The sequence below is a fragment of the Coffea eugenioides genome, chromosome 5 (assembly GCF_003713205.1).
Source record: "Coffea eugenioides isolate CCC68of chromosome 5, Ceug_1.0, whole genome shotgun sequence".
Lineage (NCBI taxonomy): Eukaryota > Viridiplantae > Streptophyta > Magnoliopsida > Gentianales > Rubiaceae > Coffea > Coffea eugenioides.
Window position 1 is genome coordinate 46,610,924 of NC_040039.1, and position 24,934 is coordinate 46,635,857.

A 24,934-nucleotide genomic window follows, 5' to 3' on the forward strand; every position below is an offset into this window, starting at 1 on the left:
AAAAAGAAAAAAAAGTTACCGTGCAAATTTATTTCAATACTATGACAATCAAAATCTTTTCTATTTTGATAATTTAAAATTTTACTGTATCATTTTCAGATGAGAATTCAAAATCTTATTTTTTTTCTTCGTAAATAAAAGCAATTTGATGATTTATATCCACCTTAGTGCTTTTTCTATTTTGGGGTCAAAAATGTGAAGAGAAAAAAATTTAACCAAGTCCATTATAAATAATAATAAATACTAAAAAGAAATGAGATATTTTTGTGCCCCTGCCCCTAAATTGTTTATATTGGCCGCCTTTCTTTTTTGTAGTTTTAGTAATGGACCCATATTTTTAAGTGACCCAAAAATTTTCCCAAAAAAACTTCATAAAATTTCCCCAAAAGGGAGGCTTTAGTTTTGTGGGGACTGTTCCAGTTTCCTCCTCTCCTCCCGATACTTTCCCTTCTCCCCCAAAAAAACGAAAAATTCCGCCAATTTTTCATATACAATCCTCCATATCTCTGATAAATCACAATAAAACCCTAATTTCCCCAACTTCGTCACTACTCTTATATTCTCTTGTATAATTTTTTGTCTCCAATTTTCAGATAGAGAGAGTTTTTGAGTTTCGAGTTAAGAAGAAGGCAGCAGGCTATGCGATCGCGGTGGGGCGAGGTGGCGCAAACCGATGTGGCGGCGGCGGGAGTGGAAAAACTGGAGGAATCAGGTCGTTAATGGCCGTACTGCAAATGACGTGGCAGCCGAGCTCCCTCAATCAAAAACGCAAGTCTGGTCCACCTCTAGGGCTTAAAAACCTCGGCAACACTTGCTATCTTAACTCCGTTCTTCAGTGCCTCACCTACACCCCTCCCCTCGCCAATTTTTGCCTGAAGTACCAGCACTCCTCTTCTTGTGAGTGACTCCACGCATCTATGTACTTATTCCTTTGTGTATTTTCGTCAACATCGACCAGGAAGCTAGGTCGAAGTGAGTTATTGTGTTTTCTTACCAGTATTTGTATGATTGCGTGTAATTTTGTTGCAGTTTCAGGAATTTTGAATCTTGTGCATGTCTGTGCGAGTTTGACCTGCCAATTCTATTGACTTGAATTTGTGTGATATGTTACAAATTTAAGAACTTTCTGTTATGTATGAGATTAAATGTGTCAATTATGTGTACATATTTTTTAATTCGAGCTGGAATTGTGCTTAGTTGTATTCTTGTGGTTCCGTGGTTAGTTTTTTGTGTAGTTATGTGTGATATCAGAAAGTTATTGAATTTATGTCTATTTATGATTCTGTGTTAATTATGTTATATTTCTTTTGAACATGAGTCCTGTATCATTTAACTTGAGTTCTTGTGCTTTGTAGCATATTTCTAATAATGTGTTATTTGCTGACAACTTAAGAAAGTACATCTAGGTAGATTTTTATGATTATGTCTATAATTCTTCATGTTTGACAGCGTTGAGTTGATTTTTTTTTTTGTGTGCGTTTTGTTAGCAATTTCAGGATTCATGTTTATGTATGATTTGCGCGGCTCAATTTGACTTGGGTGTGTTTTTTTTGGGGAATATGTAGGTGATGCAGCTGGGGTAGCATCGGACAAAAAGAGAGAGTGTCCATTTTGTATATTAGAGAAAAGGATTGTAAGGTCCCTGAGTATAGATTCAACTTTAGATTCACCATTGAAAATAAATAACTGTTTGAGACTTTTTGCTGAGCATTTTAAACATGGAAGGCAAGAGGATGCACATGAATTTTTGCGATATGTGATTGATGCTTGTCATAATACATGTTTGAGATTGAAAAAACTGCAGTTGCAGCGAAGGAAAGGTGGGAGTTGTGGGGAGAGTGGTAATGGAAATACCATAGTGAAAGAGATATTTGGAGGTGCTCTGCAGAGCCAAGTAAAGTGTTTGTCCTGTGGGGCAGAGTCAAATAAGGTGGACGATATCATGGATATCAGCCTCGATATCTTACATAGTGGGTCTCTCAAAGATGCTTTGCAGAGGTTTTTCCAGCCTGAGATTTTGGATGGTGGCAACAAGTACAAGTGTGATAGGTAAGTACTTTCATTTTCGTTTCATCAGTTGTGGATATTTGTGCATGCACAATGCACTTTCATTTACTAGATTGTGGGTTGAGGGCTTGTTTTTGTTTAGTTGTAAGAAATTGGTGGCAGCACGGAAGCAAATGTCTATACTTCAAGCACCAAATGTTCTTGTAATCCAGCTAAAGGTAGGATATTATCTTGTCTCTTGTCTTTTGGGCATTTCAGTAATAGATGTGTGCTTTTTTGTGACTAATGTTACTTTTCTTAAAATGGCACAGAGGTTTGAGGGTATTTTTGGTGGGAAGGTCGACAAGCCAATAGCTTTTGAGGAGGTTTTAGTGCTTTCCAGCTACATGTACAAAGGAAGCCAGGTGTGTTTTCTCTTCATTGATGATTTAAAGGATCTTAATAATGTCGGTGGAGTCTGGCAACGTGTGGCGCATTGGGGAAAAACATAAGCTGAGTGTTTCACAATCACGTGCCATTACGCGTTAATTAGGCTGACGAAAGTCATAGGATGAAATGATAAACCTCCACGTTGGCAATAGTGATTTACCGGCATGCAACTCACTAATGAGCCTCCCCCCCTCCCAATAAAAAAGCAATCAAAGAGAGACAACAGTAAAAATTAGGGGTGTATTCGCGTTGAGTCGAACTCGAATTCGATGTAATTTAGCACTACTCCAGCTCGAGCTCGAGCTTGAGCTTGAATGAGCATACTAACCAAGCTCAAGCTCGACTTGCTCATATTTGTTACCAACTCGAACTCAACTTGTTTGGACTCATAAATAATTCGAGCTTATTCAAGCTTGAATACTCAATATCCAAATTACAGTAGCATAATCAAAAACCAATTTCCAAAATTCCAACAAATTTCAACATCAGTTTATATTTTCCACAAAAAAAAAAAAAGATTCAACCCAAGTACAAATCAACAATCTGGTGTTTCATAATCTTAAAAGCACCAAATGAAACAAGAAAAAATTACTTGAATAAAATGCAGCTTTTTAATCTTAACGTCACAAAGTGAAACAGGAAAAAATGCCAAGAATAGAAAAACATGGCATTTGCCATGGAGAGTACTTATTTGAACCCTTGATTGCCCAATCTTCCTTGTCTGAGCCCAACTTGAAATCCCAAAATTAGTTTGAACTTCCATGAGTGAAGCAACAATTGGCAGAGAGAGACGATGAAGAGAAAGAGAAGGCTAGAGAGTGGGAGGGTGGTCTTTTAATTTTCTGTTGTTTAGGCCCTGAGGAGAGCAGTAGAAAGGGAGAGCGAGAGGGAGAGGGAGAGGTAGAGCGATGAATGTTTGGCTGAGAGAGAGTGGCAAAGACAGACAGAGATGGAGAATGGCAGAGAGATGAAGAAATGGAAAAAAGGGATAGATAGGATTGTTTGACTATTTAGGTAGGGTTTTTAATTTTTTACTATATTTATTAGTCTGCCCCCGGAATTATTGTTTTAAAGAATGACATTTTATTAATTTTTGAATAATTCTTTTCTTTATATGTGTAATTCCATTCTGATATAGTAATTAGATATGCTACTTGATTAAGCTCATCGAGTACTAGAACATGGCATTATAATGCTCGAACTCAACTCTAACTCAGTCAACACTGAGTCGAGTCGATCGGGTGACTTTGCACCCCTAAGTAGAATAAAGTCCATCGTCTTTAGATTATGCTCCCAAGGTGGACACCCAGCCTTGTCCTTCCATGCCACAAGGTGGACAAATTTCACTGGCATATTCTGGTTCTAGGATCATTACCTCAGATTAGTCTGGAGTTCTGTTTGATGATCTTCTTGCCAGAAAGCCTAGAACAAGTGGATGAGGCTAGTGAGGTTGGAAATGTAGCCATGGTTGATCTTCTCTAACAAAGAACAAGCAGCTTATTTATAATTTCAAACAGTTTTGTTCTAAGTTCCTCTCAGTAGGGAAGAGAACACATGGTCCAAAAAATCAATTTAGCCCATCCTTTTGATGGATGAGAATTGTTTTTGCAATGTTGAATTGGAGTCAAGGGACCTCAAAACCCATTGCCTTGCTGCTTTAAGTCGTGGTGGGTTGATGCTTTTGTTAAGTTTCTTTATTGGGGTTCTCATGCAGTCTGGGTCTGTGTAGTATTCTATGATGCAGAAACAGATGAACACACATTTTTTTTAATGCTTGTCAAAAGGACAATGCAGTTACGTTTACTAGTTTAAATACAAGTGGTATTATATTAGCTTTCCTGGCTTAATCTTTGAACAGTTTGCATTTAGTTTGCAGCTCATAGAGTTGCTCATTGCATGATCAATGATGTTTGCGTTCTGGTGTTAAGTCATGTCTCTGTGATTTGTCTATCCTGGAACAATGCAACTGTTCTTTGACCAGTTGTCCAGTTTGAGAATGTGATAACTATTTAAGTACAATATGTATCTTGAATACCTGAAAGGTTACATATTAACCTATGTCATTCACTTTTTGTTCTTTTAAAAAAATATATATATTCTGCTGACCAATATTTTATTTCTTTTCCTTGTTACAGGATCTTCATCCAGAGTATAGACTTTGTGGTACCATTGTGCATGCGGGCTTCTCTCCAGATTCTGGACATTATTATGCATATATAAAGGTATTCCATGTTTTCTGATAGAATAGTTAAAGAACAGCTTTGTATATGAGTGAAAAACAGTTTTCTTGAATTTGAAGTTCTGATCATGTCGGGCATGGCAATTTTGATAGTGAATTTTATGGAATTGTATAAACAGGATGCTATGTCCCGCTGGTATTGCTGCAACGATGCTTATGTTACCCCTTCGAGCTTGCAGGAGGTTCTGTCGGAGAAGGCTTATATTCTTTTCTTCACCCGTTCTAAGCAAAGGCAGCCACTTGTCAAGACTGGTTTGCTGGCCAATGGATTGAAGTCTCATGAGTCGAATGGCATTGATGCCATCTTATCAAAGTACAATCAGTCGAATGGCATTGATGCTAATGGGTCAAAGTACAATCAGTCGAATGGCATTGATGCTAATGGGTCAAAGTGCCATCAGTCAAATGGCAACGATGCCAATAGGGCAAAGTCCCATCAGTTGAGTGGCAGTGATTCCAATGGGTCAAAGTTTCATCAATCAAATGGCAGTGATGCCAATGAGTCAAAGAGGCATCAATCTAATGGCAGTGATGCCAGTGAGTCGCGGAGACACCAATCTAATGGCAACGATGCATCCAAAATCTTGAACTCATGCCAATCAGAAAAAGTGACGAAGACAAAACATGTTTTTGATCAGCACTTGGAGACTAATAATCTGACCTCATCAAAGGTCAATAAGGTGCCTGCTGGACTTTCAAGGAAGTTGAGTGTCTCTGAAAATTCTGATACAAGAAAATGCCCTGTCAATGGTGGTATCAAAATAATTGTTCATAAAAAGGATTTCCCTGCAACAACTTCCAAGTCTACCACTTCTACTGATACAGAGAACAATAAAAACAATGCACAAACTGTGACCGATGGAAATGGTGTTGGCAAAGTTAGACGAGATGAAGCCTTATATACTGCCAATAGCGGATCTTCTACGGTGGCAAATGGTCACTGTAAGATTCAAAATATAAATGGTGATTCCGTAGAGAAAGGTCATAAAGAAAACCATGTTAGGAGGGATATCATGGCAGTAGGAAGAACTCATAACCAAAAAGAGGAGTCTAATCCAGATGTTAAATGCCATTCTGATGGCTCAAGGTTGAAAAGAAAGTCACAGGACAAAGATCCTTGTATTTTGCTCGCAACAGATGCTCAATCTTGTGCCAAGGTGGAGGAGTTCAAGAAAGTGTATGTTTCTACAATTAATATGCTTATGCAGTTATCTTTTTTTGTTTCCGCTCTTTAAATATATTTTTTTTATGCAAATTATTGTGTGGGGAAGTTCTGCTAACTAAATGCCCAACTGTTTTCCATGTGCTAAATAAAAGTGCATATACCAACTATTTTAGAGTATGATTGCTCTAACGGAGTTTTATGCTACTTTTTTCACGAGTATAATCATCTCAAGGAGTGACTTTATATGAGCTTGCTTCTGTCTGGGGCCTGATTTTGATTTTTGATATGATCTCAAATTGCTTACGCAACGGTCTAAATTGGTTGCCTCTTGCGCACTTTTAGTTGTGCCTTGCACATTTATCTCAATGTATGTGCATTTATGTTGTCTTTGTTCGTTTTACTGGCTCAGCAAGGTTTTATTTTTGAATGATGTGGTGACCATTATGATGATCTAGTTGTTGCTTTTGCTGGTATATCTAGAGGAAAATCCCATATTCATTGCTTTTCCTGATTATAGATAAGGGTTTGGAGAGATGGTGCTTTTAGTCAAGAAGTATTTAAATCAAGAAGTGCCTTTGAAGATATTGCTTGAATGTAAAGCACTTTTAATAATTGATATTTCTTGGTAAAGGCACTTATGTCATATGCTAAAAATTGTAGTTTCTTTTTTGGCAAAGTGCATTCATGGCCATGCATTACTTTCGCAAACAACCTTTCTATAAAGTCTCGAACACTTGCTATCTTTTATATTGATCATTGATCTAAGGATTCTCTCTCTCTCTCTCTCTCAGCATTGAGAAAGAGACTTCATCAGTGCTGGCATCATGTGGTTGGTCAGAAGAAGTTTACACTTTTATGCGTTCTCGGAAAAAGCTGTGTGTGGGACGAGCAGAATATGATGCATCAAATGTCAACCAATTGAAGTAAGTTTCTTGAGTTGTTGAAATTCAGGTTTTTTCCTCTGGCTTTCATGTATTTCATTCTTTAATTAATGCTTCCTTCTCTTTAGTTAACCTGGATGTGGAACATTTGATGCTTTATAGATGACCAAATTTTTCAGACACTGATTACAATTGCTAGAATATGAGGAGCTGAATGTGTCAATAGTGTTTAGTGTTCCTGAATTTATTGTGTCCAAACAAATGGATTCAGCATACTGATTTCAATTGTCCTTGTATTCTATTGGAGAGCTCTCATGGACTGTGGAACCTTTTAAGCCACAAATCTGATTGCCATATTATTGCATTAGAGGTTGTTAACTGAAATGGGAGGTGAGACAAGTTAACCGTGGAATCAGTTTGTTTACCTGGATGTTGTGATTTATGATGTCATTACTCCCTTTTTACATGATTATCCACTTATCAATAAAATATTTTTGTGCCTGTGGAATTTAATTATGCAACCTTTACATGCATTTGATATTTTGTATCTTCTTTTCTTTGTACTTATTTGTAACTTACAGCTCATATGGAATCTCGTCTACATTTATGTCATACAGGAGGCTGTTGATAAAAGATGCCAAATCAGCTTTCATTTCAAAAATTCCCGAGTCGTTGAAGGGGAGGCTTATTGAACATCTAGTATTATTCAGCAAAGAGAAACAACCTTCTATTGCGTGAGCAGTCTTGCAAGGTAAGCATTCAAGAAAGACAATTATGTTCTCAAGATTTACTATGCTCCTCATTAGAAGAAATGAGATTTTACCTGGTCGCTCTGCCTTTAATCTCTTTTCCTTGTATGGACTGTACTTGAACATATGTTTCGGCCGCTTGCAGCCTCTAGCAATTGTAGATGTTGAGGTTGGCTCCTCATACTGTGATGCTGAAAATGATGGAGTTAATTTACTATGGCATCCTGAAGTCTGAATTTAAGTACGAGTATATTCTATTTCATCAGTGGCAGAAGATACTCTTATCACATCTCTAATGTTTTTGGAACTCGGTAACTGGTCAATTGAACCAATTGTAGATGATCGTCCTGTAAAAGATAAGGCATACAAAAGTCGAGCCTGGATGTCACCTTAAATTTTCTTCTTGCAGGCGGTGCAATAGGTGTTTGATAGAGAATGACACAAATGTTGCTCATATTGTATGATATCCTTTTTGATCGTATGTGTAGCATAGAATCCCATTTTATGGATGTATCACAATTTTCCCATCAAAATGTGGCCGGAGTGTACGATTGGATCAGCAATTGAGTATTATTACTGCTACTTTTTCTAACATTTGCACTGATCTTGCTTTTACCGTTTTGAAGTGGTGTTGTACTATATATGTTGTAGTTGTTGTGGACCTTCCTGCCGGTATACTTTTGGCGAAGTTTTTTTTTTTTTTTTTTCTGCTTTTTTGGTTTTTGTAATGATTAAGTGTGATTCTAGTCTATTTCTGGTCCACCCCTTCTGGATGAGGGTGAGTTATTTAGTGAGCAAATTTGTATAACAAAATTTTTCCCCTTTAAACGCAAGTCTCTGTGTTAACCACGGAGGGAAAGCTAATTTGGGCTCCCTCAGTCCGAAAGTTCTTTGACTACTTGGAAGTGGGTGAATGCTATAAAATTTAGAGAAGCTGAAGATGCTTATGTAGAATCGCGCTACCGTGTACCGTAAGATTTTTCATGAGAATTTTTTTAATAATCAACAGTTATTTTATAGCCTATGTTGCTAAATAAAATCTTGCCATAAGGTTAATATAATAGCTCTTATAGCTATTTTGAAAGCAAGAATCGAAGTGTGGAGGTTATTGATCTCTTAATGGGAAGGGAAAAGTTTTCGATCTTTTACTGAAAACTTTCACCCAAAATGATCTAAATAATATCTTGCCACAAGGTTAATAAAACAGCTCTTGTAGCTATTTTGGTCATTGATCTCTCAATGAAAAAGGAAAAGCATTCGATCTTTTACTGGAAAAGGGAATTGTAGAACCAAACTTCACTGAAAATGAGAAGTGGACTCAAATGACGCACTTACTATCCGTCATAACTCAACTAATGTTGATATGGTGCTATTACTTATTCATCATTTTCCAACCCCTTAATCGATCATTCCCATTTCTGTGCCTGAAAGTCTTATTTGGTATGCGAACTTTTTGTTCACTCCTGCCGTCAGGAAGAAATGAGTCAAAAACTCCAATAATACTGGATAGAGATAATTTGAAAAAAAATAATTTGCCTCACAAATCCCAATCACCTTTTTATCTTTCCAATCACCTTTTTATCTTACATATATCATATCACAAAAACTGTTAAAGTAATTATCTCAAATAAATCATCCAAATAAACTCTTACTGTGTATGAATGAATTTTCAGATGAAAGTGGAGAATTTTCTTAACATGTATTAAAAGTCGAGAAATCGAGATGCCATATCAGAAAAAGCTACAGTACAAACCGTGGAGAAACCTAAGGCTTCGTTGGGATTGAGGAATTTGATGAAAGATTTAGTTGTTTAAAAATTATAAGAGGTATTTCGGTTTGTAATTCACCAATTATATAAATACACTTTATATATTAAATTAATTGGTAATTCACAAATCCAAATAACTCCTAAATGATCTAAACAATTAGAGGGATTTGAGAGGATTTCATCAAATCCCTCGTTAAATCCCCCAATCCAAAGACAACTTAATTTAGCGCTCTTAGCTTATCGCAAGCTAATGCAGAAAAAGCCAGGCAAGCTTATATAATCTACGGTAGAAACAATAAAGAAATCATACTTGATGAGCTCATCGCTTAGCTAATTCTGTTAAATTTATGAGGGCAAACAGTCGGAAGTCCTTGAAGTGCCCAGCAAGAAACTTTGATGTTACGGAAACTATGACAAATTTCCTATAAATACAACTCTGCCGCAAGGGAGTCCCTTCTATCAAACAACACCCGAAAATTGTGTAGTTTTACCGAACCACTCCAAGTCTCCAACCCTTTTTCTTTCCTTTCGTTTTTCTAGAAAAGATTCAGGTTTTGCAAAGCCCGCAAGAATGGCTGATGAACTGATTGTGTTGGACCACGAATATAGTCCTCCTGCTAACAGGGTAATAATTGCATTGAAAGAAAAGGGCATAGCCTTCGTGTCCAAACAAGAAGATTTGCCGAATAAGAAGAGTTCATTGCTCTTAGAAATGAACCCGGTGCATAAACAGATCCCTGTCCTAATTCACAATGGGAAGCCGATTTGTGAATCCCTCATCATTGTTGAATACATTGATGAAGTCTGGAACGACAAATCTCCTTTGCTGCCAACTGATCCTCATGACCGAGCTCACTCAAAGTTCTGGGCTGATTATATAGACAAAAAGGTAATTTCGACTGAATGAACCATTCTGTTCTCCTATTAGTAAAATTAGAACGAACCATTTTCGTGCCAGCTTAATTTCTTGAACAGCCCTACGTTAATGCTTCCACATAGGATTTTATGAAAATTTACAGAGACTATGATGGCTTTTGAATTTTCTGATCTGATTATTGCGAGCATAATCTAACTATCCCGGAGTATATTGGTTGTGTAATACAGATCTATACTTCTGGAAGACCAGTGTTGACAACCAAGGGTGAAACCCAGGCAGCAGCCATGAAAGAGCTAATAAGCAGCCTCAAAGTATTGGATGCAGAGCTTGGAGACAAACCTTACTTTGGGGGAAAGACTTTTGGCATCACAGATATTGCCCTTATACCCTACTACAGCTGGTTTTATGCACTGGAGAAGTTTGGAAACCTGAAGATGAATGAGGAGTGCCCAAAACTTGTTGCATGGGGTGAAAGGTGCATGCAGAGGGAGAGTGTGTCCACAACTCTGCATAATCTGTACGAGACTTGTGACTTCCTGTTGGAGCTAAGAAAGAAGCTTGGAGTTGAGTGAATGATAGGAATTGAGTATCTTTAAACTCTCGTATTTTATTTCGAAATCTCCTTTTTCCATCTGCATTTGTGATATAAACAATGCAGGCTTGCAGAATTAAGAAGAATAAAAGTTGCTTTAGGTAACAAGAGTGATTCTCACCCTAGCTAGTTTTGAAGGTTCAATTAGTGATATTTTCTATGGTTATTATTTTGTTCAAATATCACTTATTCAATGTTCAAATCGGCAGAGCTGAGATACATGTGTTATCATAAAAAGATTGTTTGAAAATAATTATAAATCAATAAAAATTTTATTTCCAATTTCGTTTTAATGGCGTTTGCTCGGATGTTTTATTTGTCTCATTGTGTTGCTCCTCCTGTTTTGATGAAGCAAAAATTGCAAAAATATAAACACAGTGATTTTAAATGTTACAGCAATTCTTAAGTATCAATCATGTTTTTGTACAACTAAACTACTTTTCTCTTATTCAATTCCCAAAAAAAAGAATAACTTACATATCCTCTTGAAATTATTCAATTCTTAAGTGTTGATCCTCCCGTGCTATTAGGGTTAATTCTATTTTGCACCCTTTAACTAGAGCCTAATTACGATTTTGGTCCTTAAACTCTAAATTAGGACATTTTAATCCCTAAACTATACCTTGATTTCTACTTTGGCTTATTTTTTTCATTTTTTGAAAAACAGTTTTTAGTGTAAATGGAAGGTTTTCGAACATGTGACCTCTTATTTGGACCCCCTCCTCACGTCCCATCCAACCTATCCTTCTTCCCTAATTTTTGGTTTGATTCTTAAACTTTAAATTGAAACTCTTTAATCCCTAAAATATACCTTGATTTTCAATTTGGACTCCCAAAATACTCTCTTCCTTCTAACTTTAGAATTTTTTGGGTCATTGTTTAATTTGATTTTCTTTCTACGCCCTTACAACATGTAATCATGCTACTCAAATGACTACTGACCAGTATTCCGTTGTTTTTGGGGAGTTCGTTAATGACTGTACTTAAATAGGATCGTTTTGATAGTTTAGAAACTAAAGTGTCTCAATTCATAATTTAGAGATCAAAATAAGAATTGAAGTACAGTTAAAGGTTGCAAATGGAATTAATCCCAAACTTTGGTGCTTTCACCCTTTTAACTTGCAAGACCTCTCCGGCAATTTTCTAAACTCTCTAGCATACAGATTAACAACCTGACACTCTCGTATGTTTCAGACGAGCATACTAAAGAGCTCCTTTCTTAGCCAAAATGCCAGCACAAGGATGTCTCTCTCTCTCTCTCTCTCTCTCTCTATTATACCCATGAATAGAGAATAAATCAACTCATTATATGTAGGACTTAGGGGTGGCAATTCCTGACCTGACCTGAAAACACGACACGGACCTAATACGAAATTAATGGATTTGGGTTGAGGTTTGGGAGGTTCGGGTCAGAATCGGGTCGAATCCGAAAAGAAAACATGTCGATTTCGAGTCAACCCGTGGTGACCTGATATGACCCGATATGACCCGTTTACAAATTAAAAATAATTTAATACACATAAAATTATTTGATCTAAGTAAACTAAATCATTCTTTTTTTTCAAAGGCATTAAATCATTAATTACTTAATCCTAAATGAATTTATTTAACTTGTGTGAAGTTGAAATTATCATATTTGGACAAATAATATATTATATTATTTTTTAACTTTTATGCTATTTTAATTTATTTTATATTTGGTTTGGGATAAAACACTTTTACGGTGTTTAATTTATTTTACATTTGGTTTGGAATTATTTATTTAAATTTTTATTACTTGATGATGTAATTAATTTTGTAAGAAATTGATTTTATTAGAAATTATAGTGATAAATTAATAAATCAAAATTAAGTTTCGGGTCGACCCTGCCAACCCGCCAACCCGAAATTTTCGGGTTCGTGTCAGGTATCCTGACCCGTTTCGGGTTGGCGGGTCAGGTTCGGATCAGCGGATTTTTTGTTATACTTGGGCCTCAATCCGACCGCCAACCCGAACCCAACTTGATTGCCACCCTTACTGTAGGACCCTCATGGTATGTGTTGGACAAAGATGTCAAACAACATTTTTGTGCAGTATAGATAGTGGATGGCTCCTTGAAACATTTTTGTGCAGTATAGATAGTGGATGGCTCCTTGTATAACTTTAAACATTAATTTGGTTCGTAATAAACCTCGGGATAAATTTTATCAAAAAATGTATAGATAGTAGATGTCCTCTTGTATAACCAACTCCCTCCAGACGAATTGGCCATCACATTAATTAATTATGGAGTGGGAGATCAAAAGTTCAAATCTTGCCTCCCATCAAGGTTCCTTCGGCTTAGTTGAACCTTTCTATAGAATAGATTGCCTCCTCCCCCGCCCCCTAGGAGTAAGGGTAGACTAGACATGTGCCTTTACGACAAAAAAAAAAGTCCTCTTGTATAACTCTAAACGTTAATTTAGTTCCTAAATAAACTTCTATTTAGGCAGGTATAAAAGAATAATTATGACTACGGTTTTTGGAAGAAATTCTGTGAAGAAGAAGCATACACAATTGGAAATCTTTAGACAATTTTTTTTTACACAGTAGACAACAAAATTATGTTTATTTCTATGCACCAAAAGTTTCCTAAATTTTCAACTAGTACTTGGCTTCATTTCAGCAATTTTAGGTGGGTGCAATTATAGGACAGTATTGAAAATTGACAATTCTTTTTAAGCCAATTTTGAAAATTCTTCAAAAGTTGAGGCGGTCCGCCACTGTTGTGCAACCGTTTTACCATGAGATTTTGGAAGAGAATCAGAGAAGTGAAATCATCGTCTAGTGTTTTTTTTTTTTTTTTTTTTTTTTTTTGTTTTAGAAAGTCTTATTTGGTATGCTAGCTTTTGTTTAATTTTGCTGTCAATAAGAAATGAGTCAAAAACCGCCATTAGACTGTAAATGAATGAATTTTCAGGTGACGAAGATTTTAGTGGAGGAAAGAAAAAGATTCTGTCATTTCTTAAAGATGTAAAAGTCAAGAACTTTTGATGCTGCCTCAGAAAAGGATCGGCTACAGCTGAAACAATCAAGTAAACGTACTCTTAGCTCATCGCATACGTAATGCAGAAGAAGAGAAGCGAGCTTATATTATATGTAGAAACCAGAGAAAAAAGTCATACTACTGAATCAGTCTTAGGCCTTAGCTCATCGCATAGCTAATGCTGATAGAAATAGTGAGGCCAGAGGTCCTTGAAGTTCCTAGCAAGAAACTTCCCCTGTATGATCAATTTAATTATGGATTGATTTTGGGAAGACCATCACGACTTTACTATAAATACAACTCTAAACTGTCTCTTTTCTATCAAAAAAAAAAACTGATTTCGCATAGTTTCACAGAACCACTCCTAGTCTCCAACCCTTTCCCTTTCCTTCTCTTTCTCTGGGTTTGGCAAAGCTTGTAAGAATGGCTGATGAAGTGATTCTGTTGGACCATGCATATAGTCCTCCTGCTGTCAGGGTCAGAATTGCATTGAAAGAAAAGGGCATAGCCTTCGAGTCCAAACAAGAAGATTTTTCGAATAAGAGTTCATTGCTCTTAGAAATGAACCCGGTGCATAAACAGATCCCTGTCCTAATTCACAACGGGAAGCCAATTTGTGAATCCCTCATCATTGTTGGATACATTGATGAAGTCTGGAATGAAAAATCTCCTTTGCTGCCAACTGATCCTCATGACCGAGCTCACTCAAAGTTCTGGGCTGATTATATAGACAAAAAGGTGAGAGCAACTGTCCAAATCATCATCTCAATTTTTAGTGTGTCCATATATCACTACTGTTCATATGGTTAACTAAATAAAGTGCGGTCCCTTGTATGTAATACCAGAACGAATTATATTAGTGCCAGCTTAATTTCTTGAACGACCACCCTAGATTATAATGCGATTTTACATGGAGGTGGGTGAACAATAAATTTTCTGATCACTTTATTGTGAGCATATTCTAACTATCCCGGAATACATGTGTCGTGTAATACAGATTTATACCCTTGGAAGAGCAGTGTGGACAGCCAAGGGTGAAACCCATGCAGCAGCAAAGAAAGATCTCATAAGCAGCCTGAAAATATTGGAAGCAGAGCTTGGAGACAAACCTTACTTTGGGGGAAAGACTTTTGGCATCACAGATATTGCCCTTATTCCCTATTACAGCTGGTTTTATACATTGGAGAAGTTTGGAAACCTGAAGATGAATGAGGAGTGCCCAAAACTTGTTGCATGGGGTGAAAGGTGCATGCAGAGGGAGAGTGTGTCCACAACTCTGCATAATCAGTATGAGACTTATGACTTCATTTTGGAGCTAAGGAAGAAGCTTGGAGTTGAGTGACCAGAAGCTTTGTGATTTTCTCTGCGCATCTCTTTTCCATCTTCATTCAATGAAAAAAAAATATAAATTGCAGGCTTGCAGGATTAAGAAGAACAAATGTTACTTCAAGATATGAGAGTGATCCCCACCCTAGCTAGTTTTGAAGATTCAGTTTGTGATAACTTGTATGGTTACTATTATATTCAAATAAACACACAGACGATGTTTAATATAATTTGCCCAGCACCATGCTTTCAACTTTCATCAAATTGGCAGGGTTGAGATACATATACTATCACAAAAAACATAGTGAAGAGATTTATAATTTTTGTTCGTCCCATTGAGTATTCTGCTTCGTTTTATTATTATATTGTCTGCACAGAGCCTTATTCATGTAGGATTTCTATATATGTTTGTGCCCATATGCATTTTGGTTGGCACTCATGCCTAGAAGAAATCCAGAGTTACATTTGTCCCCTCTATTAAATGCTCAAATCCAGAGCCAAAGAATTCCTCAAGTCAAGTGATTTTTTTTTTTGTTGGCTAATTATATAATTATTTTATCTCCTTATCCTTATATTTTGAATATTTTTAGTCTTTTAAGTCACTTTCATTTTTTTTCGACTCAAAGTAATTGACTTTTGTCGAATGAAATAAACCTAATCCCAGAACTAATACTAAAAGCAGGCAACTCTTTAGTCTTTAAGTCACTTTCATGAGTATTTGAAATCTCAAACAGTGTAAACTAACCATAGGATAATTTTATGCATGTCTGCGTCCATTTATCATTTTGGATTCAAGAATTGATAGAAACTAAATATGTGTATAGAGCCAACCATTTGCCCCTCTAATCGGATGTGGTTTAAAATGCTCACCTCAAATTTGTGCCTCTGTCTTCATGACCATCACCCCCATTTGTCTTCATCTCAGCTATTATTTTATCACCTTGTTTTGTTCCATAACTCGTCATTATTTTTCTTGGTTCATTGTCCTTTTTCTCCTTTCAAGTTTATCTTCACTTCTCTACTTGCGGTTTCCCTCTGCATGCACTCTTCTCACTAGTCTTGCAGAGTTAAGGTTTGTCCCCTGCTTTTCACTTTGCTCTTTGCTACTACTGACCTTATTTTGCTTTGCCAGACTCACATGATCAACCAATCCAGTTGCAACTTCCAATTCTATGATTCTTATATTGCATAACTATTTGGGCTTCTGTACTTCCAATTTTGTTGGGTTCTTGCTTAATTTTTTAGGCTCTTATTCAGGGGTTATTGCTCTTTCCTTAATGATTTCTTTCTTCGAGTCTTTACAGAGTATTGATACATATGCCGTGATGCATATGCCCCCTTACGTAACAGATTTTGGATGCTTCGGAAAAAGGAATTTTTGTGTCTTAACTGTTGCCTTATATGGACAATTAGAGAATATTCTTGTTTTGGGGATAATAAAGAAAATATGTGGTTTTGAAAAAGGATCGTGTAATTAATCTGTAATCTGAGTTTTGTGTCTCTCTTAACAAGGTAGGATCTTTAGGAGGGGAAGCTTAGAGAGTTTGCCGCAGAGATGGGGGAGATTACCAACGTCACGGAATATCAGGCAATTGCCAAGCAGAAGTTGCCAAAGATGGTATACGATTACTATGCATCAGGTGCAGAGGATGAATGGACTCTGGCGGAGAATAGAAACGCTTTCTCCAGAATTTTGTAAGTTGATGCCTATTTTCAAGGCCTAGAATAAACAATGGTTCAGTAACTCTTCAGCAATTTGTTAAGATTGATTGCTGATTTCATCTAACTATGCAGCTTAATTGAAACCAATACAGATTTAGGCCACGGATTCTAATTGATGTGAGCAGGATTGACATGACCACCACCATCTTGGGATTTAAGATTTCAATGCCCATCATGATTGCCCCAACTGCCATGCACAAAATGGCTCATCCTGAAGGTAACAGATTCCTAGCTTTTAACTAAACAACTTTCTTTCTTAGTAGTTGATACCCTATAAGTACCATAGGAAATGACCGTCTTCAAAGATTGATGATTGATTAACTCATATTCGTGTTAATACTGTTCAGAATTAGAGAACCTCCTGGAAGATATAGTCACGTCTCCTGGAAATATCCATTTGGGAATCCTGATGTTACCAAATTGTTCAACTAGGATTGTTATGCATAAAGCCATACTGTTATCAATTTGTTTCGACTTGCTTAACTTGAAGTTGAGCTTGCGTGACGTCTTCAAACTTCAATTTCTGTTAGCAAGCAATACTTGGCTGATCTTAGCTACCTGGTTGCACCCATTGCACCAAGAACCTTGCTCAATGTCCTTTTATTTGATGTAGTTTGCTCCTCAAAGTATTCTACTTTTGGATAAATGTAGTTGCAGTACATTTTGCTGATATCATACCTCCTTGGAAAGAAAAAGGGAAAAACGGAAAAGGAGACTTTTTGACTTGTTTTATATTTCTCTATGACAATTAAAGAAGCAGGAAAATCCTCTATATTTCTCTATGACAAAACAAAAGAAAGATTATTTATTGGAATGGGAACATTTTTAAAGTGATTGAAAAAGAAAAGATGAGTAGGATAATGCATGAAGGAAATGTGATTAATTTATTAGTCTCTGCATGATGTAAAGCAGCTCACTTCTTTGTACCAAACATGCTTTTGAAGTTCTTGAAGCTGATATGGACTAATTTTATGCAGGTGAATATGCAACTGCAAGAGCTGCATCAGCTGCAGGAACAATTATGGTTAAATATATATCCTTGTCAAATTTATATCGAATCTTTTGAAAGAAGAATTTGATCATGTTTAGAGTCACATTATTTGGCAGTATCTACTCTCCAAGAAGGCAAGAACTATCAAAAGTTGACATGACAATGTAGCAAGATTTTTACATTGTGTGGCTTTATATAGCACACTGGAAAATAATGGAACCTGGAGATTATACTACAAAGACTTGTAATATACACTGAATTATTAATGTATGATCTGTTGGTGATTTCAGACGTTGTCATCATGGGCTACTTCCAGTGTTGAAGAGGTTGCATCAACAGGACCAGGCATCCGGTTTTTTCAAATTTATGTAAGCATGAATTTGCAATCCTTGCAATCTTTTTGTGTTACTGCTGTTGCTCTTCCAGCTCTTGACTTGTCGTCATCAGTTACCTATAGACAAATTTCATACCTCTGCTATGCAGGTCTTCAGGGACAGGAATATTGTTGCTCAGTTTGTGCGAAGAGCTGAAAGGGCAGGTTTTAAGGCTATAGCCCTTACTGTTGACCTACCTAGAGGGGGACGCAGAGAAGCAGATATCAAGAATCGGTGTGTTTGAATTCCAACATTATCATAGATCTTAGACTTATTGAATTAGGTTGTGCTACATCACAATTTGAGGGGTTAGACTTTAACCTTAAAGTACTAGAGGTTAATAAACTATCTCCGAAGAGTGCATTTGACTGAATCTGATACAGATTTACTTTGCCACCATTTTTGACATTGAAGAACTTCGAGGGATTAGACCTTGGCAAGATGGACAAAGTAAGTTGCAACAATAACTGGTCCATATATGTAACTGGTCTGAATTTTTGAGGTCTTATACAAGTTTTAATTGTTGTCCTATTTGCAGGCAGATGACTCTGGATTAATTTCATATGCTGCTGGTCAAACTGATCGCACTCTAACTTGGAAGGTACAGTAGCTGCATTGTCATAACTGAATGGATCGTTTGCTAAGTCATGGACTCAACACTATGCTCACCCTAGTTTGGCTGCTTGCATCTTGGCATTCCCGTTGGAGCTATTTGTGTGGAACTAGTTTCTGAAAGTATAAAAACCTAAAAACAATTTTCATGAAACTTGAGTCAGTATCCTGAACCTAGTAGAAATGGCATACCATTCGTTATGAGTTTCCAATTTCTTTATATTCTCATTATTTGAGTAGGATTAAGGTGACATTACCAAAAAAAAAAGGACTTTTAGAAAAACTGAAAGAGCATAGCTAGAAGTTTACCTTGTTCTTAAAGAAATCAATATTAACTATGTCTTTCTCAAAACTGACAGGATTTCAAGTGGCTCCAGACCATCACTTCAATGCCCATCCTTGTGAAGGGTGTCCTTACTGCTGAAGATGGTAAGAACTCAGAACAATGGAGGCCCTCACAATCACCTCTTTAGTGGTCAGGCTTTTGATGATATGTACTAATGTAATGAGGAAATGACTCTTGCAGCAAGAATAGCTGTCCAGAATGGAGCAGCTGGCATCATTGTATCCAATCATGGTGCCCGTCAACTTGATTATGTTCCTGCAACTATTATGGCTTTGGAAGAGGTGCCCAACTCTTGCCTGGCTTATCATCTGCTTTACATTTAAACGCCCGATGAATACACCAAAATTAAGCTAATCGGAAACTTTTTATCATATCATTATTTGGTAACCATGTTCTCTGATGTGAAAACTTTAGGTTGTGAAAGCTGCACAGGGTCGTGTGCCAGTGTTCTTGGATGGAGGGGTCCGTCGTGGCACTGATGTCTTCAAGGCCTTAGCCCTTGGAGCTTCTGGCATATTCGTAAGTTCAACATATTAACGAAATTTATAGTAGAATCTTCCATGATGTTGGTATGATCTCATTCTGTCCATAAATATGGACGAATTGGTCTAATGTAATTTGCATATGTTTCTGCAAAACAAGTGATCATGTGGTCATGTTCTGAATGGACAGATTGGAAGACCTGTGGTTTTCTCCTTGGCTGCAGAAGGAGAAGCTGGAGTTAGAAAAGTACTTCAGATGCTGCGTGAGGAATTTGAGCTAACCATGGCGTTGAGCGGCTGCCGGTCACTCTCGGAGATTACTCGCAACCACATTGTCACCGACTGGGATGTTCCACGCCTTCTTCCTCCAGCAAGGCTTTGAATGCAGCTGCCTAAATTAGAGGCAACTGCTTCATTACAATTTGAACCATGGCATTTGTGCTTTCAAGAGAATCCCTTTTCATGAAAACTCACTTATGTTTAAATGAGTCTACAATCTACATTATGATAATGTCAAAGCTTTTGAGTAGAGGTGGCAATTTGTCCCAAGTCCCAATGGGTTACCCATGCCCAAAAGGACTTTAGGCGGGATGGGTATTATAATTTGATATTGGATTTAAAATGGGATGCATCCCAATTGTACCCATTATTTGATGGGAAATGTTGGGAAATACTTGGGTACCCATTGGACCAAATATCTTCCCAAAAAATTTCATTTATCCAAAAATTCATCTTTGATATTTTTTTTTTTTTGCAAAAATCTGATTTTTTTGCACTTCCATTTTCTTTCTTTTCCTTTCTTCACTTTCCTACAAAAGAAAACCAATTAAGTAAAAATGATTTCATTTAAACAACTTTAAAAAAATAAAGATAACAATAAAAATAAAATGAATTGATAAAATTTTGGTGTCTACAAGAATCAATACTTTACTAACAATTGCTGGCACCCTTTATGTTGATTTTATGCTAATTGTTGAACTATCTACATAGATTTCTATATGCAACCGTGTTATCAATTTTTAATCAGCTTTTTCGTTTCTATGCTAGTTTTATTCAGCATTTAATGTGAATTTCTTTTGTATCAAATTTTGGAAATTTTAAGAATGTCAATAAGAATGAATTTGGTATTAAAAAATCTTGTTTCTAGTTCTTGTGTTAGACAATATTATGGATAAGGTTGGAATATGGCTATATATCTATATTTTCCTTTATTTGTTAATCCAATTTTTGGTTTAATCCAGGGAGAAGATATGTTCATTCTTACCAAAATGTTATGTCTTTTAAAAGTAACTATTGATCGTTCTAGAATGTAAATGAATTCAGGAAAATATAAATTCACAATAAGATAAAAAGAAATTTAACAAATAAAAATATTAAAGTTATATAAAAAATAAAAAAGAATTAAAAGAAAAAAATATAGAAAATAAATTTGGGTATTGGGCGGGATCAATCTAAACACATTCCAAAGTGATCCCGCCCAAGTTAGTCCCAAAACATATATGGGTAAGGTTAGACACAAATCCATATGATTCGGTTCCATTTCGAATCCAAACAAATTCATGTGCATGAGATTGGACCAAAGTTTATTCTAAAAATATGAGCTCTAGCTTTCTTATTAAGATGCTGCTATCTGAAGTATTCATCCTTTTCACAAATTTTGTTGTCTACCTCCATTCACAATTCAACATTATGGTTTGTATTATTGCAGAATCCTCCATCAGTTCCTACTTTAGTAGCTGTTAAATGGGCCAGCTGCCTGAGACATTTCTGCTTTTGTATTAGACTGGCATAATTTTGGTTACACACTACTTTCACTGACTCTTGGGAGGGGCAGCAGTTTTGTGACAATATATCGTTGGTATAAGACAAACCTTTTCCATTTAAGTGTAGAATTGGACCTTTTCTTAATTAATGATTCATAAAGTCAAAACATATCTAGGATTGAGAAGCATTACGGGAGGATGGCAAGTGGTGCCTTTTGTGTGACAAAGGCAATGCAACATGAATTGGATCAGAACTAGGGGATTAAGTAAGAGTATGAATTCTCTTCTTCACATTTGGCTCTGATTGGTCATCTTATGGTTTAGCTCCAGCAAGTATTCCTTATCATTTTTGTGTTTTTATATCTCAGAGCAACTGTGCTTTATGATCAACCTCCTGAATTTTTCCGACCTGCTTCCATTGAGGAGAAGCATGAGGTACTTTTTTTTTCCAATCGGATTGTTCAGCAACATGTATTGACTTTGAGAATTTTAAAAATTGACTGTGGATTGTAGTTGTTTTGTAGGATCAGCGAAAGTCTCAGTCAACCCTTTGGACTTCAAGACTGCATAAGCTATGGTAGTAGTAACACAATTTGTTATGCAGTTGATCTTTATTTGATGTTGAATTAGTTGATGCCAATCATGGTTTTCTCTTAAAACTGCAGGAATGACTGGAACAGGTGAAAGTGATCCCAATTCTACCTTATTTACAATTCATACTGGCACAAATATAATTATGAAGCAGAACAGACCTGCCATCATTGTAAGCAGCACAAGTTGGTAAGCTGTTGATGTGTCTTCATTCAGTAGATCAACTAAGCACCTAATTACTAAATTGTAGATGACTATCCCACTCCACAGTATCTTGGGAGCTTATGAAACTTTTTAAGGTAAAGTTATGGCTTTAGTTCTTTGGAGACAGATAACCATTTGAGGAGTGTTTTTGATTTGAGATCAAACTGTTCACAACACAGAAACATTGATTGGTTTAGTGATCTCCCAACAACAGAAATTAGTACCACTGCTGTTTTTGCGAGCTTCAAAACCAGAAAGAAGGATACCAATGATAATCTGAAAAGCTTTTTCATGCATTCTTCAATTCTTTCGCATGAAATGCAGTACGAAATGGTAGTTATGTGGTTAATGGGCCATAACTAAATGATGTGAGTTTATAGCAAATATAGATGGCGGCTGTTGTCTTAAGGAATAGCCAAATTGTTATAATGTTGTTATTCTGCATAGCATCTCTGATTCCATATAAGTAATTTTCAGGACTCCAGATGGAGACTTTAGCATTCTTTTGGAGGCAGCACTTATGTATGATAGACGAGTTGCAGGACTATTAAATGAGGATGATGTGAGTGATGGGGAAATTTTATGGAATGAAATCTTGTGCCAAGGTGGAGGAGTTCAAGAAAATGTATGTTTCTACAATTAATATGCTTATGCAGTTATCTTTTTTTGTTTCTGCCCTTTAAATATATATTTTTTTATGCAAATTATTGTGTGGGGAAGTTCTGCTAACTAAATGCCCAACTGTTTTCCATGTGCTATATAAAAGTGCATATACCAACTATTTTAGGGTATGAATGCTCTAACGGAGTTTTATGCTACTTTTTTCACGAGTATAATCATCTCAAGGAGTGACTTTATATGAGCTTGCTTCTGTCTGGTGCCTGATTTTGATTTTTGATATGATCTCAAATTGCTTACGCAACGGTCTAAATTGGTTGCTTCTTGTGCACTTTTAGTTGTGCCTTGCACATTTATCTCAATGTATGTGCATTTATGTTGTCTTTGTTCGTTTTTCTGGCTCAGCATGGTTTTATTTTTGAATGATGTGGTGACCATTATGATGATCGAGTTGTTGGTTTTGCTGGTATATCTAGAGGAAAATCCCATATTCATTGATTTTCCTGATTATAGATAAGGGTTTGGAGAGATGGTGCTTTTAGTCAAGAAGTGCCTTTGAAGATATTGCTTGAATGTAAAGCACATTTAATAACTGATATTTCTTGGTAAGGCACTTATGTCATATGCTAAAAATTTTAGTTTCTTTTTTGGCAAAGTGCATTCATGGCCATGCATTACTTTCGCAAACAACCTTTCTATAAAGTCGCAAACACTTGCTATCTTTCATATTGATCATTGATCTAAGGATTCTCTCTCTCTCTCTCTCAGCATTGAGAAAGAGACTTCATCAGTGCTGGCATCATGTGGTTGGTCAGAAGAAGTTTACACTTTTATGCGTTCTCGGAAAAAGCTGTGTGTGGGACGAGCAGAATATGATGCATCAAATGTCAACCAATTGAAGTAAGTTTCTTGAGTTGTTGAAATTCAGGTTTTTTCCTCTGGCTTTCATGTATTTCATTCTTTAATTAATGCTTCCTTCTCTTTAGTTAACCTGGATGTGGAACATTTGATGCTTTATAGATGACCAAATTTTTCAGACACTGATTAAAATTGCTAGAATATGAGGAGCTGAATGTGTCAATAGTGTTTAGTGTTCCTGAATTTATTGTGTCCAAACAAATGGATTCAGCATACTGATTTCAATTGTCCTTGTATTCTATTGGAGAGCTCTCATGGACTGTGGAACCTTTTAAGCCACAAATCTGATTGCCATATTATTGCATTAGAGGTTGTTAACTGAAATGGGAGGTGAGACAAGTTAACCGTGGAATCAGTTTGTTTACCTGGATGTTGTGATTTATGATGTCATTACTCCCTTTTTACATGATTATCCACTTATCAATAAAATATTTTTGTGCCTGTGGAATTTAATTATGCAACCTTTACATGCATTTGATATTTTGTATCTTCTTTTCTTTGTACTTATTTGTAACTTACAGCTCATATGGAATCTCGTCTACATTTATGTCATACAGGAGGCTGTTGATAAAAGATGCCAAATCAGCTTTCATTTCAAAAATTCCCGAGTCGTTGAAGGGGAGGCTTATTGAACATCTAGTATTATTCAGCAAAGAGAAACAACCTTCTATTGCGTGAGCAGTCTTGCAAGGTAAGCATTCAAGAAAGACAATTATGTTCTCAAGATTTACTATGCTCCTCATTAGAAGAAATGAGATTTTACCTGGTCGCTCTGCCTTTAATCTCTTTTCCTTGTATGGACTGTACTTGAACATATGTTTCGGCCGCTTGCAGCCTCTAGCAATTGTAGATGTTGAGGTTGGCTCCTCATACTGTGATGCTGAAAATGATGGAGTTAATTTACTATGGCATCCTGAAGTCTGAATTTAAGTACGAGTATATTCTATTTCATCAGTGGCAGAAGATACTCTTATCACATCTCTAATGTTTTTGGAACTCGGTAACTGGTCAATTGAACCAATTGTAGATGATCGTCCTGTAAAAGATAAGGCATACAAAAGTCGAGCCTGGATGTCACCTTAAATTTTCTTCTTGCAGGCGGTGCAATAGGTGTTTGATAGAGAATGACACAAATGTTGCTCATATTGTATGATATCCTTTTTGATCGTATGTGTAGCATAGAATCCCATTTTATGGATGTATCACAATTTTCCCATCAAAATGTGGCCGGAGTGTACGATTGGATCAGCAATTGAGTATTATTACTGCTACTTT

At 36.4% G+C, this 24,934-nt stretch overlaps 5 protein-coding genes across 14 annotated transcripts; all 5 read left to right on the forward strand.

The window, feature by feature from the left end:
• The first annotated feature begins 388 nt into the window (after window positions 1-388).
• On the forward strand, window positions 389-8,085 carry LOC113770378 (ubiquitin carboxyl-terminal hydrolase 25). 4 transcript variants are annotated; one of them, XM_027314815.1, is made up of 10 exons: window positions 390-897; window positions 1,566-2,049; window positions 2,150-2,225; window positions 2,319-2,411; window positions 4,572-4,658; window positions 4,795-5,021; window positions 5,061-5,852; window positions 6,632-6,763; window positions 7,339-7,472; window positions 7,616-8,085. In XM_027314815.1, the coding sequence occupies exons 1-9, from the start codon at window positions 720-722 to the stop codon at window positions 7,457-7,459; spliced, it is 2,190 nt and encodes a 729-aa protein (XP_027170616.1). In that variant the 5' UTR covers window positions 390-719; the 3' UTR covers window positions 7,460-7,472; window positions 7,616-8,085. The 4 variants fall into 4 exon arrangements, with proteins under 4 accessions (XP_027170615.1, XP_027170616.1, XP_027170614.1 ...); XM_027314814.1 differs by having other exon boundaries at window positions 389-897; window positions 4,795-5,852; window positions 7,880-8,085; XM_027314813.1 differs by having other exon boundaries at window positions 4,795-5,852.
• A 1,615-nt stretch (window positions 8,086-9,700) lies between these two features.
• Window positions 9,701-10,863, forward strand: LOC113769984 (probable glutathione S-transferase). Its single transcript, XM_027314327.1, has 2 exons — window positions 9,701-10,127; window positions 10,343-10,863. Exons 1-2 carry the CDS (start codon window positions 9,810-9,812, stop codon window positions 10,685-10,687), a joined length of 663 nt encoding a protein of 220 aa, XP_027170128.1. The 5' UTR covers window positions 9,701-9,809; the 3' UTR covers window positions 10,688-10,863.
• A 3,065-nt stretch (window positions 10,864-13,928) lies between these two features.
• On the forward strand, window positions 13,929-15,268 carry LOC113769985 (probable glutathione S-transferase). Its single transcript, XM_027314328.1, has 2 exons — window positions 13,929-14,450; window positions 14,710-15,268. The coding sequence occupies exons 1-2, from the start codon at window positions 14,136-14,138 to the stop codon at window positions 15,052-15,054; spliced, it is 660 nt and encodes a 219-aa protein (XP_027170129.1). The 5' UTR covers window positions 13,929-14,135; the 3' UTR covers window positions 15,055-15,268.
• A 738-nt stretch (window positions 15,269-16,006) lies between these two features.
• LOC113770457 (peroxisomal (S)-2-hydroxy-acid oxidase-like) lies at window positions 16,007-20,092 on the forward strand. Of its 3 annotated transcripts, none has more exons than XM_027314914.1 (12): window positions 16,007-16,110; window positions 16,555-16,733; window positions 16,853-16,977; window positions 17,738-17,784; window positions 18,042-18,119; window positions 18,235-18,359; window positions 18,509-18,575; window positions 18,664-18,726; window positions 19,097-19,166; window positions 19,264-19,364; window positions 19,498-19,602; window positions 19,756-19,947. In XM_027314914.1, exons 2-12 carry the CDS (start codon window positions 16,594-16,596, stop codon window positions 19,945-19,947), a joined length of 1,113 nt encoding a protein of 370 aa, XP_027170715.1. In that variant the 5' UTR covers window positions 16,007-16,110; window positions 16,555-16,593. The 3 variants fall into 3 exon arrangements, with proteins under 3 accessions (XP_027170715.1, XP_027170716.1, XP_027170717.1); XM_027314915.1 differs by having other exon boundaries at window positions 16,009-16,110; window positions 16,551-16,733; XM_027314916.1 differs by lacking the exon at window positions 16,007-16,110 and having other exon boundaries at window positions 16,594-16,733; window positions 19,756-20,092.
• A 1,244-nt stretch (window positions 20,093-21,336) lies between these two features.
• Window positions 21,337-24,911, forward strand: LOC113770462 (UDP-glycosyltransferase TURAN-like). 5 transcript variants are annotated; one of them, XR_003468409.1, is made up of 9 exons: window positions 21,337-21,423; window positions 21,505-21,594; window positions 21,697-21,763; window positions 21,842-21,905; window positions 21,994-22,008; window positions 22,601-22,748; window positions 23,510-23,641; window positions 24,217-24,350; window positions 24,494-24,911. XR_003468409.1 is itself a non-coding variant. In XM_027314923.1 (9 exons), exons 2-7 carry the CDS (start codon window positions 21,567-21,569, stop codon window positions 23,513-23,515), a joined length of 423 nt encoding a protein of 140 aa, XP_027170724.1. In that variant the 5' UTR covers window positions 21,337-21,423; window positions 21,490-21,566; the 3' UTR covers window positions 23,516-23,641; window positions 24,217-24,350; window positions 24,494-24,911. The 5 variants fall into 5 exon arrangements, 4 of the variants coding, with proteins under 4 accessions (XP_027170724.1, XP_027170723.1, XP_027170725.1 ...); XM_027314923.1 differs by having other exon boundaries at window positions 21,490-21,600; window positions 21,853-21,905; window positions 21,994-22,108; XM_027314922.1 differs by having other exon boundaries at window positions 21,505-21,600; window positions 21,853-21,905; window positions 21,994-22,108.
• Window positions 24,912-24,934: the final 23 nt, after the last annotated feature.

Bases quoted from the DNA above. Each gene is read 5' to 3' on its own strand.
- LOC113769985 (XM_027314328.1), top strand. From the start codon at position 14,136: ATGGCTGATGAAGTGATTCTGTTGGACCATGCATATAGTCCTCCTGCT. The intron at 14,451-14,709 runs GTGAGAGCAACT...CGTGTAATACAG, and splicing joins CTGATTATATAGACAAAAAG to ATTTATACCCTTGGAAGAGC.
- LOC113769984 (XM_027314327.1), top strand. From the start codon at position 9,810: ATGGCTGATGAACTGATTGTGTTGGACCACGAATATAGTCCTCCTGCT. The intron at 10,128-10,342 runs GTAATTTCGACT...TGTGTAATACAG, and splicing joins CTGATTATATAGACAAAAAG to ATCTATACTTCTGGAAGACC.
- LOC113770378 (XM_027314814.1), top strand. From the start codon at position 720: ATGGCCGTACTGCAAATGACGTGGCAGCCGAGCTCCCTCAATCAAAAA. The intron at 2,050-2,149 runs GTAAGTACTTTC...GTTTTTGTTTAG, and splicing joins AACAAGTACAAGTGTGATAG to TTGTAAGAAATTGGTGGCAG. The intron at 6,764-7,338 runs GTAAGTTTCTTG...TATGTCATACAG, and splicing joins TCAAATGTCAACCAATTGAA to GAGGCTGTTGATAAAAGATG.
- LOC113770457 (XM_027314914.1), top strand. From the start codon at position 16,594: ATGGGGGAGATTACCAACGTCACGGAATATCAGGCAATTGCCAAGCAG. The intron at 17,785-18,041 runs GTTAAATATATA...TGGTGATTTCAG, and splicing joins CAGCTGCAGGAACAATTATG to ACGTTGTCATCATGGGCTAC. The intron at 19,365-19,497 runs GTGCCCAACTCT...TGAAAACTTTAG, and splicing joins CTATTATGGCTTTGGAAGAG to GTTGTGAAAGCTGCACAGGG.
- LOC113770462 (XM_027314923.1), top strand. From the start codon at position 21,567: ATGAATTGGATCAGAACTAGGGGATTAAGTAAGA. The intron at 21,601-21,696 runs GTATGAATTCTC...TTTATATCTCAG, and splicing joins AACTAGGGGATTAAGTAAGA to AGCAACTGTGCTTTATGATC. The intron at 21,764-21,852 runs GTACTTTTTTTT...GTTGTTTTGTAG, and splicing joins CCATTGAGGAGAAGCATGAG to GATCAGCGAAAGTCTCAGTC.